Source organism: Epinephelus lanceolatus, chromosome 2 (genome assembly GCF_041903045.1).
Source record: "Epinephelus lanceolatus isolate andai-2023 chromosome 2, ASM4190304v1, whole genome shotgun sequence".
NCBI classification, from domain to species: Eukaryota; Metazoa; Chordata; class Actinopteri; order Perciformes; family Serranidae; genus Epinephelus; species Epinephelus lanceolatus.
In genome coordinates, this window is record NC_135735.1 from 5,541,958 (window position 1) to 5,560,232 (window position 18,275).

An 18,275-nucleotide genomic window follows, 5' to 3' on the forward strand; every position below is an offset into this window, starting at 1 on the left:
ACCTAACGGCCGACCCCTTGTTACTGCTGACCCCCTCTGTGTCAAGATACAGTGCTAAAGGCTGCCTCCAGTATCATTTTAGTAACAGCAAAATATGATGAGCAGGGATGAGATCACATTATTACATACTAAGTCTTGTTTTAAAGAACTTAATTTAACTGAGTTTGAAAAATTCAGATTTGGTTATTTTCAGGTTCAGGTCAAAGCAAAACAGAAACACAAAACAAAATGTGACACAACAGTAAATTCTCCTGAAAACCAGAGTTCAGAACAAAGTGACAAATTTCACAGCATGTTTGTATTTTAACAAAACAAAATCAAAATCATTTCACACTTCAGCCTGATGAATATTTCATGTCTTGCAGGCGCTAAATTAAGTTAACCACTTTCCATACACATATTATCCACAGCAGAATTTCTGTTTCTTCTATTACCTACAAAAAGTATTTTGACTTTGTAATTGCAGACATTTGTAATGAATGAATTAAACATTTTTATTTCACATATTGTGTTGCTGTACTGACACCCTGTATTTTAAAGTAAAACATCAGGGCTAAGAGACGTTCATTTCCACTGTGTCTCTACTCTGACCACATCTTCTTCTCTATCATCTCTTCATCCTCTCAGGCTCAACCCCCTCCTGCTCTCCTCTGCAGTCTTGTACCAGTACACAGTGTCTTGTATTCGTTCTTCCTTCCTTCATTATTGCTTCATTATCTCTTGCTGTTGTTGCTGTTCTGTTCTCGGTCTCCTCCTCCCTCCCCTCAGCCTCTCTATATTTCATTTGACAAAATTTAATGGGCTTTTTAATTGTAAGTCAATTTACTACAGCTGCTAAGTGTAATGCCTTTCTCTTTCTGTCTCTTTGTCCGTGTGTGTGTGTGCGTGTGTGTGTGTGTGTGTGTGTGTGATGTGATGCAATTACAGCTTATTTGTGATTCTTACCACACCCAAACAGCTAATTAAGCTTGCTGTAGTCACTATGTCTCCATCCTAACAATAACATGAACAGTGTGAGGTTGAAAACCGTTACTGATGTTATTCATTTTGCGAGTTGCAAGTGTTTTACATTTAAATGTTACTACATATTAAAGGTGCACTGTACAGGAATTATCAGTTACTGTTTGTAACATTTACACTTCACACTGCAAGCTACTGTTGTACGAACATTATATTTGTTAAAGCAGATATTTTAGTGAGCTAACTAAGCTAACAGCTGGCACCTACCTGTCCACCAGAAAACAGGCTAACTCTACGTCTCTCTTCATCCTCTCCACCAATGTCGGCAGCGGAAGTGAAAACCAACCCCAGATTCACTCTTGTTTTGGAACGAGCATTGTCTGCTTGGTGTTTTGCCTTGCCATCATGGATGTCAACAGTTATCGTTAGTCGGTTGTACCCACCGTGGGTCCCAGGTCGCCCCACAAACCCATTGTTAACTTTGTTATCACTGTTAGCACTGCTAGCACTGTTAGCAGTGTTAGTACGGCTAGTGGTGGTAACATAATTAACAAAGTTGGAGAGGTTTTCCGACTCAAAATAAAGCCGCTTACTCACCAGGGTGACTTGGGAAGAGACTGGAGAGTGGCCGTGTTTCCGCAGCAAATCCGTCCCGCAACCGGGACAGCATTACCAGCCATAATGCTGAATGAGCAGCACCGCTAGCTAGCTTCCACCAACCCAGGTGCAGTGCAGAGCAGCCAAGGTCAATGTTAGTCCAACGGTGGAGACTGTAGGGTAGGCAGTTGGCATTATGTTTCCACATGTTAACGCAGCTAACCGGCTGCCTGTCAGCAAAGCCAGTGGAAAGTGAAATCAAAGGTAAGACATCTACAGCACAAAACATAAAGATTTCACCACCTCTAAATGGAGAACACTTTGAAATGGGATGCTTAAGCTCACTGAGTCAGTGCAGCGCCAGACTAAAAGGAAATGCCGCTTGTACTCCATCATTATGCATCTTTTTTTTTTTCCTTAAAAATCAGTACCAGCAATGGGTATTGGACTACTGAAAGCAAAGTTAATCAAAACTGACGCCCCTACTAGCTATATTGATTTTTTTCGGCACTGTGTCCGCGATTTTCACAGCTTCCTCGTGGATGTGTGCCGCTTATGGTATGGCACCTGGTTGCTAACTTTTTTTGGCTTTTGCCTTTATTATACAGGACAGTATTAAGCATGACAGAGGGAGGGAGAGAGGAGGCTGGGATCAAACCCATGGCAGCTGCAGCAAGGACATTGCCTTTGTACATGAGACGCCTGCTCTACCCACTGAGATACTGGGCACCCCTGGTGGCTAACTTTTTATATAGTACCATCCTCACCTCCACACTGTGCCCAGGAACGTCCCTAACATAGCAAGATAAGAAGGAAATTAGAAAATGCACATGCGCGAATGTGGCCACTGGAGTGCCGGTTGTGCCAATAGTTGTACGAACTAACCGGAGAAGGCTGCTAACGCTTACATTAATGCTGACTTGGTTCATAGCAAAGTGTAGCCGATAACTGGAATCAAACAACAAGTACATATTTTCAGGACTTACCATGTAGTCCTATAGCTTCGCTCACTTTTCTCCAAGCCCTGTTTGTTTTGGTTTTGTCTCTCATTGACCATAGAAATCTGGGTGTCCACAAAGGGTGACAGTAAGTCTCCTCTATTTCCGATTCCCGATGATGTCAGGAAAATCTCAACACCAATAGGCTTTTACATCTCGCAGATTTTTTGCTCAAGTTGAAACATTTCACCCGGCGGGAATTCATGTTTCATTCTTGGTTTGTTTTAGGCTGGTGTTGGGCACAGTGAAGAAGAACGTTTTTGGGCCAAAATATGTGTCTGATTGTTTTTTAGTCATATCTAGTGGAACCATAGTTTTTATTTTACTCTGGTACATCCTTTCTGCTTTCATGTCCACTATCTCTTCTAGCCCAACCTCCACATCATCCATCTCCCGCCTCCCATTCATCTTTCCTTTTCCTGTATCACTTCACCATCTTGTGTTTGAAGTAATCGTCTCTCAGCAGACGAACTAGCTGTGAGGAGTGCTAAGTGAAGTTAAAGAGAGGAGGGGGTGGCAGGGAGGGGGAAGATAGAAAGTGCTAATTGCTCCCTTCTCACATCTTCAAAGATGAAACTGATGCGAAACAGTTTGGAGTTACTGTTAGTCCAGAAGGGTTCGCTCACATTAAAGGGCGAGGAAATGATGTTGTTACACTGGGCATGGTGCTGGTGTAACCTTGAAGTGCTGCATTGGCAGTAGACTTAAATGGATACGCGGGCGTTTTGAGTAACAGTCAGCTTTTTTCCTTCTTCGTCATTTGCCCTTCAGTTCAACTTAAATGTCTTAATATTATTTCTTAGCAGGCCATTAATTTTTAAAGTGTGTGCTCTGAGTAGTTTTCAAATGTAAAAAAATGTGGCTTCAAAAATAAGATCGTTTCAGACACTAGATGGAGAAAACATTAGAAGGACAGGGATGAAACGTGAGGCGTTATTATTGCTGTATTATTTACATTTCCTCTTTAACACCCCTCCGTCTTTTCATGCACTGCATATAGGATGAGTCACTGCTCCAGCAACAGAATTATTTAGCAGAAGTGTCACATCTTATTAACTGAACAGCTCTGGAAATATCCAAATCTGTCAGCTTCCATGCTGAAAATGCATTAGCCCATTTATTTTTTATGCCTATCACATATACTTACATCTTTAAGACATTATGAGAAGTCCTGCCTTGCAGATTAACCCTGTGTGAATACCTTCACTCCAACCCAAAACTTGCATTAGATTTACTGCTGATTTAAAAGGTTGCATTTCATTTCTGCACCTCTGAGCTCAGTTTGTTTTTTAGTGTTTCTTTTAGGTCATCACAGACCAGGATGCAGTGCAGCCAGAGGACACGCCGTGTTTTAATAAAGTCACTTTTTCTTTGCTGGACAGTGTTTCATCGGGTTGCCTTCTCCACCTTCACATAAAACCCAAAGCCAGGACATCTCTTTCTTTTCAGGTCTTCTCAGGCTCCTTTGGGAACATTTTGGAAGCACCCAGCTGAAGTCGTAGAGGCAGAGAGGAGATAAAGAGATCAAAAGTGAAGCAAATGAAAACCATTCCATCATCAGTAAGACTATCAGATGGCATATTTTTCCTTTGATAGCTGTATAGATAAAGCTTTTTAGGATTTCTGGCCTGTTTGATTAGCCAAAGCCTCCTACAGACTGTGAGACTTAAGCATACAGACTGTACAATGACAGCACCTACTGAATCACAGGCTACGACGTACAATACAATACCTTCCCATACTGAGTGCACAAGGATGCTGCACAGGTTATTGTTCTCCAACTGGAAAGCACAACATAGAGGGTCACATTATTAAATAACCTCAAGTTTTGTGGGCGCTATATACTGCGGTGTGTCTGTGTGGTTTCTCACCTGGCAGCTGTAACTCCGCCTCTGTTTCCTTCCATGCTTCGTCCTTCTTTACGTGATCATGGTCAGAGCTGGAGGACACATCATACAGGCAAGGCTCCTGCGGCCACAACTTGACAAAGTTTTCCTCTTTGCTGGAATCCCACACATTTCTTTTAGCGCATTTTGCCTCCATGGCGAGCTGCTATCTGTTTGTTTCTTTGGGTTTAGCTCCAATGCGTCATTTCATGCTGCATTTCTGTTGGTTGGTTGGTAGACGTAGGTGGCCATCCCTGAACCTCTCTCACTGTGCCACTGTTTTAGAACCACCACCAAAGATATCGCCAGGTTTCTTTTGCGATTGTCATCTTTCATCTGGCACAGCCTAGAATCACACCAAGTGTAACACCTGTGGTTCCGGACCTGTGGGATTAGCATGGCTCCACGGTGGTTCCAAAAAGAGGAGCAGCTTCAGTAGTGTGGAATAAACTGTGGTGTCCTGAATGTTTTATGAACAGCTCTGCACTTCTCAGACTCTTTTAGTGACTTACCGCTCAGAGGGAACTCATTCAGCGGCTCCTCTGGCAGCAGCACAGCGTCTCTCCCTCTCCTCTCTCCCCGTGCATCACGTGACTTTGTCATAAACCTTTGGTAATGTAAACCTACGTGAAAAAACTCCATATCTGTGACTGTGTGATAGTTGTGGTATCATAACAGCCTGTCACAGGTTACAGCGTGATGATTAGAGGAGAAATGGCAGAGCATAAAGGTCCAGCTCAGTCATTTAGGATTTTACTAAAAGAAGAAAATCATCTGTTGATTTATACATATAGATCCCAGGGGACATTTTTTTTGTATTTAGGAGCTGTTTAAATGTGTAATTTGTGGTAGATTTTATTTTGTTGAACTATTAATATTGTAACAGAATCTGAATCTCACTCTGAGTTACTGTTGTTGTTCACAAACTAAAGAAATGAGAGATCAATTTAGTTTTTACTGAATATTTGAAGAAAAACTGTAAAACTATATCACTTATTTTGTCGTAATTCCTGAAATATTATGATATTATTTCAGGGCTGTATCGCCCACCCCTAGTGATGAACATAGTGGCACTGAAAACTCTTTGTTGCTCTGCAGGCTGTTGCACCAGCTATGTTGCAAACTTAGCTGAGTTTGTGGTCATTATATAACTTAGAATGGACATTTTCCTGAGCAGTGGTTATTCACTGCGTCACAGAACTATTACAATGATGCTTTGTCAAACTGATGAAGAAGTTTTCCTCATGCTTGTGTTTTGTGCTGCACAACTGTCACCTTGTTTACAAGCTGTTTGACTGTCTGACAGTTCACGCTTGTTGCCCTGTTGGACCTGTTTTTAGCACTTTCACCACATTCTGAAATCTTGGTGAAGTTTCTGATGAGTACAGTATTATTACAGCTGGAATAACTGATGGCTCAAACTACAAAAACAAGACGACAAAAGCTGCAACAAAATATATTTTTTCTTTAAATCATGAGTGTGTGTGTGTTGATGTACAGTACTTACTTTTGATCTGTCACAAAAGGTTTGGTTTTTGATCAACTCGCTGTTTCTGACAAAAATAAAAGTGGATCTCTGTGCGTGCGTTTATATTACAGATCTATCGGCGTTGCTGGCTGGTGTTCAAGAAGTCATCCAGCAAAGGACCTCGACGTCTGGAGAAATACCCTGATGAGAAGTCTGCCTACATCAGAGCCTTTCCTAAGGTGTGTGTGTGTGTGAGTGTGTGTGTGTGTGTGTGTGTGACAGGTATACTCTGTTCAGCAGGAGAAAACCAAAGCTAAAGAGCTGACAGACACACTGACAGGGATGAAAGCAGTCAGCCTTCACATTAAAGTCTGATTCTTGTGCTTCTGAGCTCAGCGAGAATCAACAGTCCTCCTTCTTCTTCTCTTCTTCTCCTCACTCTGTTTCTCTCTCGAAACTCACTCATCTTTCATTCTTCATCATCATCACCTCCCCTTCACTTGACCTCCTACTTTCACACTCCTTCATTTATCGTCCTTCAACACACCAGCGGACTTAAAGTGAAGTTGTAGAGTGACTTTGCTCTATTTGTCTTTATCTTCTCCCCTGTACATTTACTGTTCTGCACAACTATAGAACATTTAAGAAGTCTGACTGAAGGTTTCTGTTTTGTACAGAAGAGTAGTGTTATTTCATACCATTCAATGAATTGGCTAACCCTTGGAAGTGCTTCAACTGCAAGTCACCTAACCTTGTCAATCATCATTACTGACAGAATACTGGATGCTGAAAAATAACTCCTCACACTATAATAAAACTATGATTTACCATTTTCAGCCTCACGGCATGCTGATGAATGTATAGTTTAAAATAAGATGTATATTTTGGGATATATTCAAGATAAAGTAACTCCTCCAGCAAATCTGATTATCCACTGAACCTCTATTCAAGTCATTATTTCAGTTTGAACATAGACGTCACGTAAATCAAACAGTAACGAGTAAGTTAATCAGCTCTGATTTCCACTTTGTTAACCATTTTATCTTCTACCTGTTGCCTAGGTGACAGAGATTAGCAACGTCAAGAATGTCACGCGGTTGCCTCGCGACACCAAGAGACAGGCAGTGGCCATTGTGTTTACAGACGACACCTCGCGCACCTTCACCTGTGAATCAGGTAATGCATGGACACACACACTTGTCCGTAAACTTACCCTCCACACTGCAAAACACACCTTCATAGTGGAAACACACTTGACAACCTCACTGTGATGATAAGACTTCAGGAACTTGAACACAGTCAGTCCACCCAGCTGTTGTTCAAAAAGAAACTGTTCCAGCACACAACTGAGATGAGATTTTTTTTAATGTCAAACACTATTTCCAACATCAAGAAGGAAATTTTTAGCCCAGTTCAGACCAATGATTCATGACGAGACCAAACTGTTTTAGAACGAAGAGAAAAGTTGCCGCAGTGTGAACTGGCTGGTCTGAGCTCAACTTAAGCCGGCTGATGGTGTCACCTACAACTCAGCTGGTCAAATCATTGGTGGCTGGTTTTAGAATGTAAAGCACATCACCAGTTTCAACAGACTCTGGCCTTGAACAGTAGTAACTGTTTGCACCCAGCAAGACTGATTCATGACAATACAACTGAGTGGGATAAAACTGTTTTCAGTGTTCATCATTAGTCTCAGAATATCTGCCAGTTGAGGAGACTTCATCATTTCACCATTTAACGTCTTCATTACAAGAATGATCTTGATTCTAGTTGACGTGATCTCTCTCTCTCTCTACAGAGCTGGAGGCAGAGGACTGGTTTAAGACGCTGTCGATTGAGTGTCTTGGCACACGGCTCAATGACATCAGCATGGGAGAGCCCGACCTCCTGGCTGCAGGAGTACAGTGTGAACACACAGGTAAATCACACAGAGAATAAAACATACAGAGTAAAATCTCAACATGCAGTTCAAACTTCTGCTGCCCCCACTGCAGATCTGTGGATTAGTTCACGGCCTCCAGATTCAGACTGACTGTCCATCAAACACAACTGATAGTGTTGGTGGGTGGGAAGCCAGTGAGGGATCATATTCTTATTGCTGCTGCTGAAGCTCAAACTGGCAGTTGAAATGAAAATGTGTGTAATAGAGTAGAGATCTGTCTTTTTTTTTTTTTTAAAGATATTTTTTGGGCGTTTTAGCCTTTCATTGATAGGACAGCTTAAGCGTGAAGGGGGGAGAGAGAGAGGGAAGGACATGCAGCAAAGGGCCACAGGCTGGAGTCGAACCCGGGCCGCTGCGGCAACAGCCTTGTACATGGGGCGCCTACTCTACCACTAAGCCACCGACGCCCCAGAGTAGAGGTCTGTCTGTCTGTAACATCCTCCCCTGGTCAAATGAAGCTGGCAGTGACAAAAGCTGCAGTGTGTTTGGACAGAAAAAAAGAGGAAGATGATGATGTGGGTTTTTTTCTTTATGCAGCTTTTTAAAAAAACGTTTGAATCGCTGGAAACGATTTCTGAAAGCTACGGTTTTTAAATTTACATATTTTATATGCTCTAAATTATATGTTTATATATTCCTCTAAACAACATGACACATTTTTGTTTGGTTTTCCGTCCATAGTCAAAGCTAAATAGGCGGTTGCTGTATCCATCCATCCATCCATCCATCCATTTTCAACCGCTTATCCGAAGCTGGGTCACAGGGACAGCAGGCCGAGTAAGGCATTCCAGACGTCCCTCTCCCCAGCAACGCTTTCCAGCTACTCCTGGGGGACTCCAAGGCATTCTCAGGCCAGATGAGATATGTAATCCCTCCAGCATGTTCTGGGTCCTACCAGTTGGACGTGCCCGAAACACCTCCAAAGGGAGGCGCCTAGGAAGATCCTGATCAGATGCCCGAACCACCTCAACTGACCCCTTTTGACGCGAAGGAGCAGCGGCTCTACTCTGAGCTTCCTCCGGATGTCTGAGCTCCTCACCCTATCTCTAAGGCTGAGCCCAGAAAGCCCACGGAGGAAACTCATTTCAGCTGCTTGTATCCGTGATCTCATTCTTTCGGTCACTACCCAAAACTCATGACCATAGGTGAGGGATGGGACGTAGATGGACCAGTAAATCAAAAGCTTTGCCTTCTGGCTCAGCTCCCTCTTCACCACAAAGGTCCGGCACAGTGCCCACATCACTGCAGACGCTGTGCCAAACTGCCGATCCATCTCATGCTCCATTCTACTTTCACTCCTGAACAAGACCCTGATACTCAAACTCATTCTATTAGGGCAGCAACTCACTCCCAACCTGGAGGGGGTCTGGCCCATGGCCTCAGATTTGGAGGTGCTGACTCTCATCCTGACCGATTCACACTCGGCTGCAAACCACCCCAGTGCATACTGGAGGTCACGGTGCAATGAAGCCAACAGAATCACATCATCTGCAAAAGCAGAGATGTAATACTGAGGTCACCAAACCGGACACCCTCCTCCCCTGGCTGCACCTTGAGATCCTGTTTTGTTTTGTGTTTGCTGTTCTTCCTAAACTAACAGTAATTTGGTGAGCGCTCAGTATTGCGTCCTGTGAGCCTCCACTGAGTTGCAGAAACTCTGTCAAAGCCTCATGAGGGCTAAATTTGATGTTGTTGTCACCTACTTTTCACAATACACACAGTCATGTGACCAATTGTCAAAGTAGAAATACTGATTTGAGCAGCTTTAAAAGCAGCACTGAATGGTTCAGGGCCAAAGTACTTTTCTGAATTGTTGCTCCGTCATGAGCGATCCAGACCTCTCAGAGTAATATTCAAATATTCAGACAAAGTCCCCAGAACACCTGAGGTTACTTCAGGTTATCTCAACTCTCAGCCATCTAGACCAGTTTGCAACTGCTTTTTATTCAATTCAATTTAGGACTATTTATTCATATCACATACGCTGCACTTTAACTGTGCACCACTTTTTTTTCCTGGTTTCATTGTCTCATTCTGTTTAGGCTAATTTATTTTTTCTATTTTACTTTTCCTGTTTAATTTTTCTTGTTGTATTTATTTCTGTTTTAAATCATGTTTGTCTTTTTATATTGCCTCATGTTTCTTCTCTTACAGCCTTTATGTCTGATTTAAAGCACCGTGAACTGCCTTATTGCTGAAATGTCATGTACAAATAATGCATTGCCTTAATAACAGCTCTGCTCTTAGATGCCTATTAAACTAAGAAACTGGAAACATGTTGGTGAAATACCTTAAGCAGTTCAGACTCCACTGACAGTACGTCTCTGACATTGTTGCTGCTCTTCCTTTATCTCCTTCAGAGCGCTTCAACGTGTTCCTCCTCCCCTGTCCCAACCTGGACATCTACGGCGAGTGCATGATGCAGATCACCCACGAGAACATTTACCTGTGGGACATTCACAACCCACGCACCAAGCTGGTCACCTGGCCGCTGTGCTCCCTGCGGCGCTACGGACGTGATGCTACTCGCTTCACTTTCGAGGCCGGACGGTGAGACGGGAAATGGGATGGCTGCTGGAGGGAGGGAGGGCGAGGGGAGATGTTTGATGGCTGATACACATAGGTCACATACATCATGGGATGCCACACACATGTAAGATTAGCATCATGTAAGGGACGACACATCCTTTGTTATAGCAGTGTGTATTTAAGATGAAACGCTTTATTGTAACTCACAACCAAAGTGTGTGTGTGTGTAGTTGTCAGTCCGCTTACGGTCAGTCCAAGGATACCCCTCTCTCCCTCTGTCTCTCCCTCTCTGAAGAGATTGATTGAATAGATTAGACGATGAATCAATGCTGGGTCGGACCTCCTTATCTCCTCCTCTTTGATAAAACCTGACGAGCTATGATTGGGTCAGCATGCAGATAATTGTGTGTGTGTGTGTGTGTGTGTGTGTGTATGTGTGTGAGTGTGACTCTGAAACAATCCAAAGTAACAAGAGAGCCCTCTGTCTGCGGCTCTGCTGTACTGCATCACTCTCAAACACTGTCTCATTTGTAATGTATTCATTATTAGCTCCTTTACTGCCATTTAATTTCATTAAGCTAACATTTATTACTGGCCTCGCAATATGGACACAGTAATGTGCATTAAGTACAACTTAATAGAAACAGACCATTTTAAATGAGTAAGTTTGCTGTTAATGGCTCTTGAATTGATGATCAGAGCGCCTCAGGACTCAGTGATAGTCACAGCCACCAAACTGCGAGGTCATCTGATGCTGTGCAGAAGGGCACTTGTTCTTTTGGTCATTTACATGGTGTAGACTGTGTGATGAAGAGTTGGATCAAGTGGAATATGACTCTGAGTTCCCTGTTACTGAGTTTTTGCAAACAAATTAAGAGTTATCAGCATGAAATCATACGGAATGACAGGTACCTCATTCAATGGACAGTTTTGGTGTTGTCATCCTGCATAGTCACTGCGTCTTGGACTCGTGGGGAAGTGGTGGCAGACAGCAGGTCGCAGCACTTTACTGAAACTGATGACAGGGCGTCTGCAGGTTCTTAAAAAGTCTTAAATTCAATGTTGTAAATATCAGATCTTTAAAGTCATTTAATAGTCTTAAATTTGACTTTATGAGGTCTCAATTGCCACAAAAATCTTATTTAATTTATCCATTTTTTAATTTCTTTTTATGAAAACGAGTCAAGCTTTTCTGCGTGGAGTTCCACATTTCTGAAATGAACCTAAAATTGAATTTTTACTTTATACTTGCACCTACCTGCTGGTAAAATGTAGATTAACCCAACTCACTCAAATAACCATACATCTACATAAAACCTTCCTCTGCACAGGACCATATTTTCCATTATTACCTGCAATGCTTGAATAAGAAAATGATTATCTGTCGAAAATCAGTCTTAAATATGGTTAAAAATGTTTTTGAAAAGGTCTTAAAAAGCATTAAGTTTAAGTGTTTGATGCATGTTGACACCCTGGATAAGTTTATTTAACCTCACTAGTCTCACCTGATTATCCATCCATCCATTTTCATCCTTTTATCCGGGGGCAGCAGGCCAAGCAAAGCACCCCAGACATCCCTCGCCCCGGCAATACTTTCCAGCTCCTCCGGGGACCCCGAGGCGTTCCCAGGCCAGATGAGATATGTAATCCCTCCAGCGTGTTCTGGGCCTCCTACCAGTTGGACGTGCCTGGAACACCTCCAGCGGGAGGCACCCAGGAGGATCCTGATCAGATGCCCGAGCCACCTCAACTGACCCCTTTCGACGCAAAGGAGCAGCGGCTCTACTCCGAGCTCCCTCCGGATGTCCGAGCTCCTCACCCTATCTCTAAGGCTGAGCCCAGACACCCTTCTGAGGAAACTCATTTCCACCGCTTGTATCCGCGATCTCATTCTTTCAGTCACTACCCAGAGCTCATGACCATAGGTGAGGGTTGGGACGTAGATGGACCAGTAAATTGAGAGCTTTGCTTTCTGGCTCAGCTCCCTCTTCACCACGACGGACCGGCGCAGCACCCGCATCACTGCAGAAGCCGCACCAACCCGCCAATCCATCTCACGCTCCATTCTACCCTCACTCATGAACAAGACCCCAAGATACTTGAACTCCCTCGCTTGAGGCAGTAACTCTCCCCCAACCTGGAGAGAGGGCAAACCACCGGTTTCCGACAGAGGACCATGGCCTCAGACTTGGAGGTGCTGACTCTCATTCCAACTGCTTCACGTTCAGCTGCAAAACGCTCTAGTGCATGCTGGAGGTCACGGTGTGATGAAGCCAACAGAAACACATCATCTGATTATTGATCTGATTATTATTAGTCAAAGCTCAAGTTCATTTTAACAATAATAACAAACAAGTAGAAAAAGGACACTGTTATATCAGAAAGTATAATTCCTGAGTGCCCTCTAAGTTTTACTTTTGTGTTAATTGTTAAAGTACAGAGCAGGAGACAAGCTCAATAAACCTCTGTTTAACTCCTTTATACTTTGTGATGTATCAACCCTCCACTTGTTCCACACCAGAGTTTGATTGACAGCATTCACACTGCCTGAAACAAACTGAACCCAACAGGCAAATTCATCATGGCATATGTCTTTCAGGATTTGTGGTATTGGATTTCAAGAGACGGGTTGTCAGCTCCTCATTTTCATGAAGGTGAATCTAGGCTACTTTATGCAAATCAGGGGCATCTAGTGCGACTTGCTGCCTCTGGAAACTCCCAGTAACATAAGATGGATAATTTATCATCTCCTGCACCCTCATAAGAACAGTTAAAGAACATCAGTCACAAAAAGACAAACACAAGGAACACAGTAGTGTTTCAAAAAACTGCTACTGCTACAGTATTCAGATTTTCTTTGTTCTGGACCTATTAGGTGTGGAAGGAGCTCATTAAGGTTGTCCAGACTGTAAACTCCTCCATTATATTGTACCGGCCAGCCTGTGTTGTTTTGTACACTAGCTTCATACTGAGGTCGTGTTATGTGTGCAGGATGTGTGACAGCGGCGAAGGCCTCTACACCTTCCAGACCAGAGAGGGAGAGCAGATCTACCAGAGGGTTCACTCCTCTACGCTGGCGATCGCAGAGCAGCACAAGAAGGTCCTGCTGGAGATGGAGAAGAACAGCAGGGTGAGAGCTGCGCTAACATCCCACACTAAAATGAAACTGCCTACCCCAGCTTTAATTGAATAATGGAATTGTAATGACTCATCTGCTGTCCCCTTTTTTAAAGTCCTGATGTTGTGTCTTTATGACCCCCAGTTGATGTCTATGGGTTCAGAGCCTGGATCCTACCCCTGCACCCCCACCGCCATCCTGCCCCGATCTGCCTACTGGCACCACATCACTGGAAACCAGACCGGCATGGATCCTTGCAGTGGTAGGTCCCACACTGGCATCTAAACAATTTTGTCAGTTTTTTTTAATCTTATGTAGGCATGATATTGTTTACTATATGTGTAGTGAAAAACCACAACATCCAGTTTCCCCTCCAGTCTATTTTAATTGGGCCTGTACCTAATTTCCTGGTTTCTGCTGGCAGCTGGAGTAGAGGTGACACACACCAAAATCAGAATTAACCCTTCATGTATGTTGAGTTTTGCCTCTTTCATTTAAATACACTTAATGTAATCTGGTCAAGATTTAGATAGAAACTAAAATACAACTAGTGCAACACCCAGCTGGCCACCAACACTGTTAGGCGTTGATATTTGGTTGAATTTAGGTTGTGACATCTGGTGACCAGAACTTCAATGTCAGGACAACATCTATCGCCTATTTGATGTAGAATACTGACGACAGATGACATTGATATATTGTTGGTTGCAAGCTGTGTTGTTAAGTGACCAGAATCCAATTTCTTCCAAATGTCTCATGCCAACGTCATCTTGACATAGATGACCGACATTCAGCCTTAAGGTGCGGAGAACAAAACCTACAAAACGTCTTAATGCGAACATACATACAATGTGAAATTCTTACATATTTAGACCTTTAAAATAATATCAACCCAATTTCATTCCAGCCAAAATTTAACAACTGTCCAGTCTTTGGCCACGATCCCACAGAAAGCATTTATAGAGTTGTTTTTTTTCCACAGTAATAAGTATTGAGTTCCTGGCATGTTGAGGCAGAGGGTACTGTCTGTAGCTCTGGTTGAGGGTGAGAGGCTGTCAGCAGATAAACAGAGATCTGTGTGGGTACATGAGACCCTAAAAAAGAGGCTGGATCATGGGGAGTACCACCAGTTGGTCCAGGAGCTTCTCCTCCATGATGGACGTTTCCAGGCATATTTTAGGATAACTCAGGGGCAGTTTGACAACCTGCTGTCTATCGTCGGGCCGTATAGCTCTGGGTATCCAGCAGCCGCTACCACCAGTTTCTCCCCTGTTGTTTACCAACTGGAAACTATTGTAATAACCACCACAGAAGGCCCGCTTCTCAAATCATCTGATTGGACAATGGAAAAAAAGGACAAAAAAGAGATGACGTGGGGCGTTTTTCCACTCTGAGTTTAAGTTTTTTCAACTTGAGGAGTTCAGAACGCTCTGGAAAAAACCCCAGGCACCTAGACCGCAGAAATGCAGGGTGCGTCACAACACATAAAAGCACGAGCAAAAAGCCTCCAGTTGCTAAAACTCTTTCTGTGTGATCGGGGCCTTAGAGTCCAAAGTCTGTCTGACATCAGAATGGCGTCCGGTGCCAGCTGGGTTAAAACAGATTGTGTACTGGGTTAGATTAATGAGTTATTCTTTCCAATAATTTGATTCACAGCTTCTTACTGAATAAAAAGGTCCTTTTGTTTCAGGTGATTAAAAACATGTAGCCATCTTTTAAAAATGATGGTGACTTCAATCTTATATCCAGTGTTAAAATAATAGTTGAACCATTTACATTTATTGGCTTCCTTTCTGAGAGTGAGCAATATCAATCTTGTGTCTGAGTGTTAAGCACGGAGCTGGAGTCAGGACATTGTTAGCCCAGCTCAGCAAAAACACTGTAGGCAGGGGGAAACAGCAAGCATCACTCTGTCCACAGTGAAACAGCACACCTGTCAGCACCTCTAAAGCTCACTGATGAACACATTGTATCTGGCTTGTGCTTCAGTAACGGCTGTGTGTTTGTGTGTCTGTAGGTGATGCTTCAGACGATGACCTGCTGTCCACCCGCCTGCCTCCCGACCGCCCTGCCACGCTGCCCCTGGCAAACACACACGCACAGTCCCAGCCGCACATACACAAACACTCCCCGACACACTACCCCACCTACCCCGGACAGTGACACAAACACTCAGACTATGTGGACATTTGAAAAGATGCAGACAGAGACACACGCATATCCACATGCATGCAGGCACACAGAGCTCACACACACTGAAAGACACACACACTGTCCCTGCTTACATTAGTTTTACAGCCCAACGTTACACCTCACAGGAGAAGGGCGGGACTAACACTGGCCCACAGACCATGCTGAATGCAGAAAGCAGGAAGTGAAACTAAATTCAGCAGAAGACTGCGAGGAGATTGAGCTTCCTTACATGACTGCAGCTCCTACACTTCCACAGTAGATGGGGGATATTTGACGTTTTTCCACACTCAGGGTGAGAAACTCTGGCAGACTGGCATCTATCAGAGGCTCTCAGTCCGCTTTAAACAACCTAAGTTGAATTATATGTCTAACCAGGTCTAAGTGTTTCCATCTGTTCTTAATGTCCACTCTCAAAGGCAGGGTGAAAAGCCGATAAGAATAATTTATAGGGATTATTTTTTAACTGAATTTAACCTACAGGTTTTTATTGAAATTCTGATTTAAATAGTAAATCACTGTCAGTGTGAGATACAGCTGATGGCATATTTTACAACATTGTGAAGTGAAACAACACTTTGCTTTTGTTAGCCAATGCTGATCACAAACCTATCTTGTCACCAAGCTGCCCAGATAGATTTGATATATTTTTAGTAAGTAATCTGTGATTTAGTTCAAACTACAGTAGGACTAGAAATACTGGCTCTGATGAGTTTCTCACCCTCTGAGTGACACAATTTCCAAATGGCTGCCATGGGATTGACGTCAATAAAGCCCAGGGTGTTTCACTGAATACTGCGTGGACGGGGACTGCATGGTGCCTTAATAGCACCACATGGACTGTGCTATCATCGGAAATATACTGACATCTTGGATTCCCTGGTGGAAAGTTCCCAGCGTGCCAGTGCCAGCTGACACACTTGTCTGAAGAACACTTGATCATTTCACTGTACATCCGCATCTGGATCAATGCCTTTGATTTCGCTGATAACTGACTTTGCAGTTACTGGATCTGTTTGCTGTGCAGAGGTTCTGAACCGTGGAATGAAACTGTGATTGGATTCATTTTTATGGATTGGCTCCTGTACTGAACTGGATATTCACCCTTAGAGCTGCGGACTTTCTTAGGGATGTATCCTATTCCACCTCCTAGTAGCCACATGCTTTTATTGAGCTATATTTGCACAGCCCTGTTTTTTTCTTAGGTTATTTAAGGGTTAGATGTCAAAGAGGGAATTACAGTGTAGAGGTCAACAGATATATGATGATACATTTGGACTGATTCTGCCATTAACTGATATTCAGTGTCTTTACATATGACCCCTTGAATGCCAGATGCTCTTTTTTCCTTAATTTATTTCTTACAAGAGCGACAAAACCCTTAACACTGAAATGGGAAACACATTGGCGTTCATAGATTCTGTAATGGTCAGGGGCATCTCTTCCTCCCACAAGGCCGGGGCTCATTTCTGCACTAACGTCACACCTGAGTGGAAGCTGAACTAGAGGAGCATCAGGGGGAAGGGGAACATGGGGGAACTTGGGCTGCCGACAGGGGCTCTTCTGGTGTCTCACTTTTCCGACATGATAGGTGACATCAGGTCAAAAATGAATCATGGAACATGGAATCATCCCACTGAGCTACAGGCACATCATGGTTAAATATTACCCAAGAGTCACACCAGAGCAGCACTTGAGCACATCATGGGAAAATTAAGACCAACCTGAAGAGGGCACTTGGACCAACCAGAGCTATTGAGCTAACCCAAGCCATGCTTCCACCAAACACTTTTGGTATAGTACCCCTAGAACCGATACATAACCCGTACAGACATGTAGCTAAACTCTAGATCTGACAGCACTCTTAAATGGAGGCGTGGTTCTCCTCATTACTGACGATGCAGAGGTGTGTCTGCACCTGGTGGCATATCGACATTTTCATTATTAAATAGAAAAGGATTTAGTGTTTAGTCTTTGTTGCAATAATGGCCGCATTATTTAGGTCGCCATCAGTGAGTTGCTTAAAAATAGTGGGTTTGTCCTTTGAGTCCTTGTCGAGCAAGAGTGAGGATTGTCTCTGGACAAATCAGCAGATTACAGTGTTTCCATCCACAAGTTTTGACAATAGAAACGCAAAAATAACTGCTCTAATGTGAACTGAACTGTTTGGTGGAAACAAGGCTCAAGGGGCACTTGGACCACTCTCGTACCCTATGATGTGACAACAAGGGAAAAACTAACTGTGGAATAGAAATCCAGATGTTCTACCAGTGTAATCAGCAGACGGGTAGTGTCACGGCTGGTTCTGTAATGGTTTCCTCAGCTTCATGTACATGGCCTTTTTCAAACCTTTTGTTGCCTCCATTCAGTCAGTCTGGGAGACAGATGGTCTTTAGGGATAATTCTTTGTTTATTATTATTTATTGCAACATGAATCTCATTTGCAGAGTTTTAGCCATCATTTAAATAATGAGATCTGGGAACACAGCAACATCGCTCAGAAGGAGGCGGACAGAGCAAGAAACACAATAAGTCAGAGGATTAGACAGGCCGTAAACAAACCTCCAGGTTAGCCCAAATTATTACA

At 43.3% G+C, this 18,275-nt stretch overlaps 1 protein-coding gene across 1 annotated transcript in view; it reads left to right on the forward strand.

The window, feature by feature from the left end:
• Window positions 1-15,808, forward strand: part of dok4 (docking protein 4) — a 98,365-nt gene extending 82,557 nt beyond the window's left edge. The window contains exons 4-10 of the mRNA XM_033624205.2: window positions 6,041-6,148; window positions 6,971-7,085; window positions 7,708-7,827; window positions 10,212-10,401; window positions 13,372-13,510; window positions 13,643-13,760; window positions 15,516-15,808. Of these exons, the coding sequence (XP_033480096.1) occupies window positions 6,041-6,148; window positions 6,971-7,085; window positions 7,708-7,827; window positions 10,212-10,401; window positions 13,372-13,510; window positions 13,643-13,760; window positions 15,516-15,661 (936 nt within the window). The 3' untranslated portion in view covers window positions 15,662-15,808. The remainder of the gene's footprint in view (window positions 1-6,040; window positions 6,149-6,970; window positions 7,086-7,707; window positions 7,828-10,211; window positions 10,402-13,371; window positions 13,511-13,642; window positions 13,761-15,515) is intronic.
• The last annotated feature ends 2,467 nt before the right edge of the window (window positions 15,809-18,275 follow it).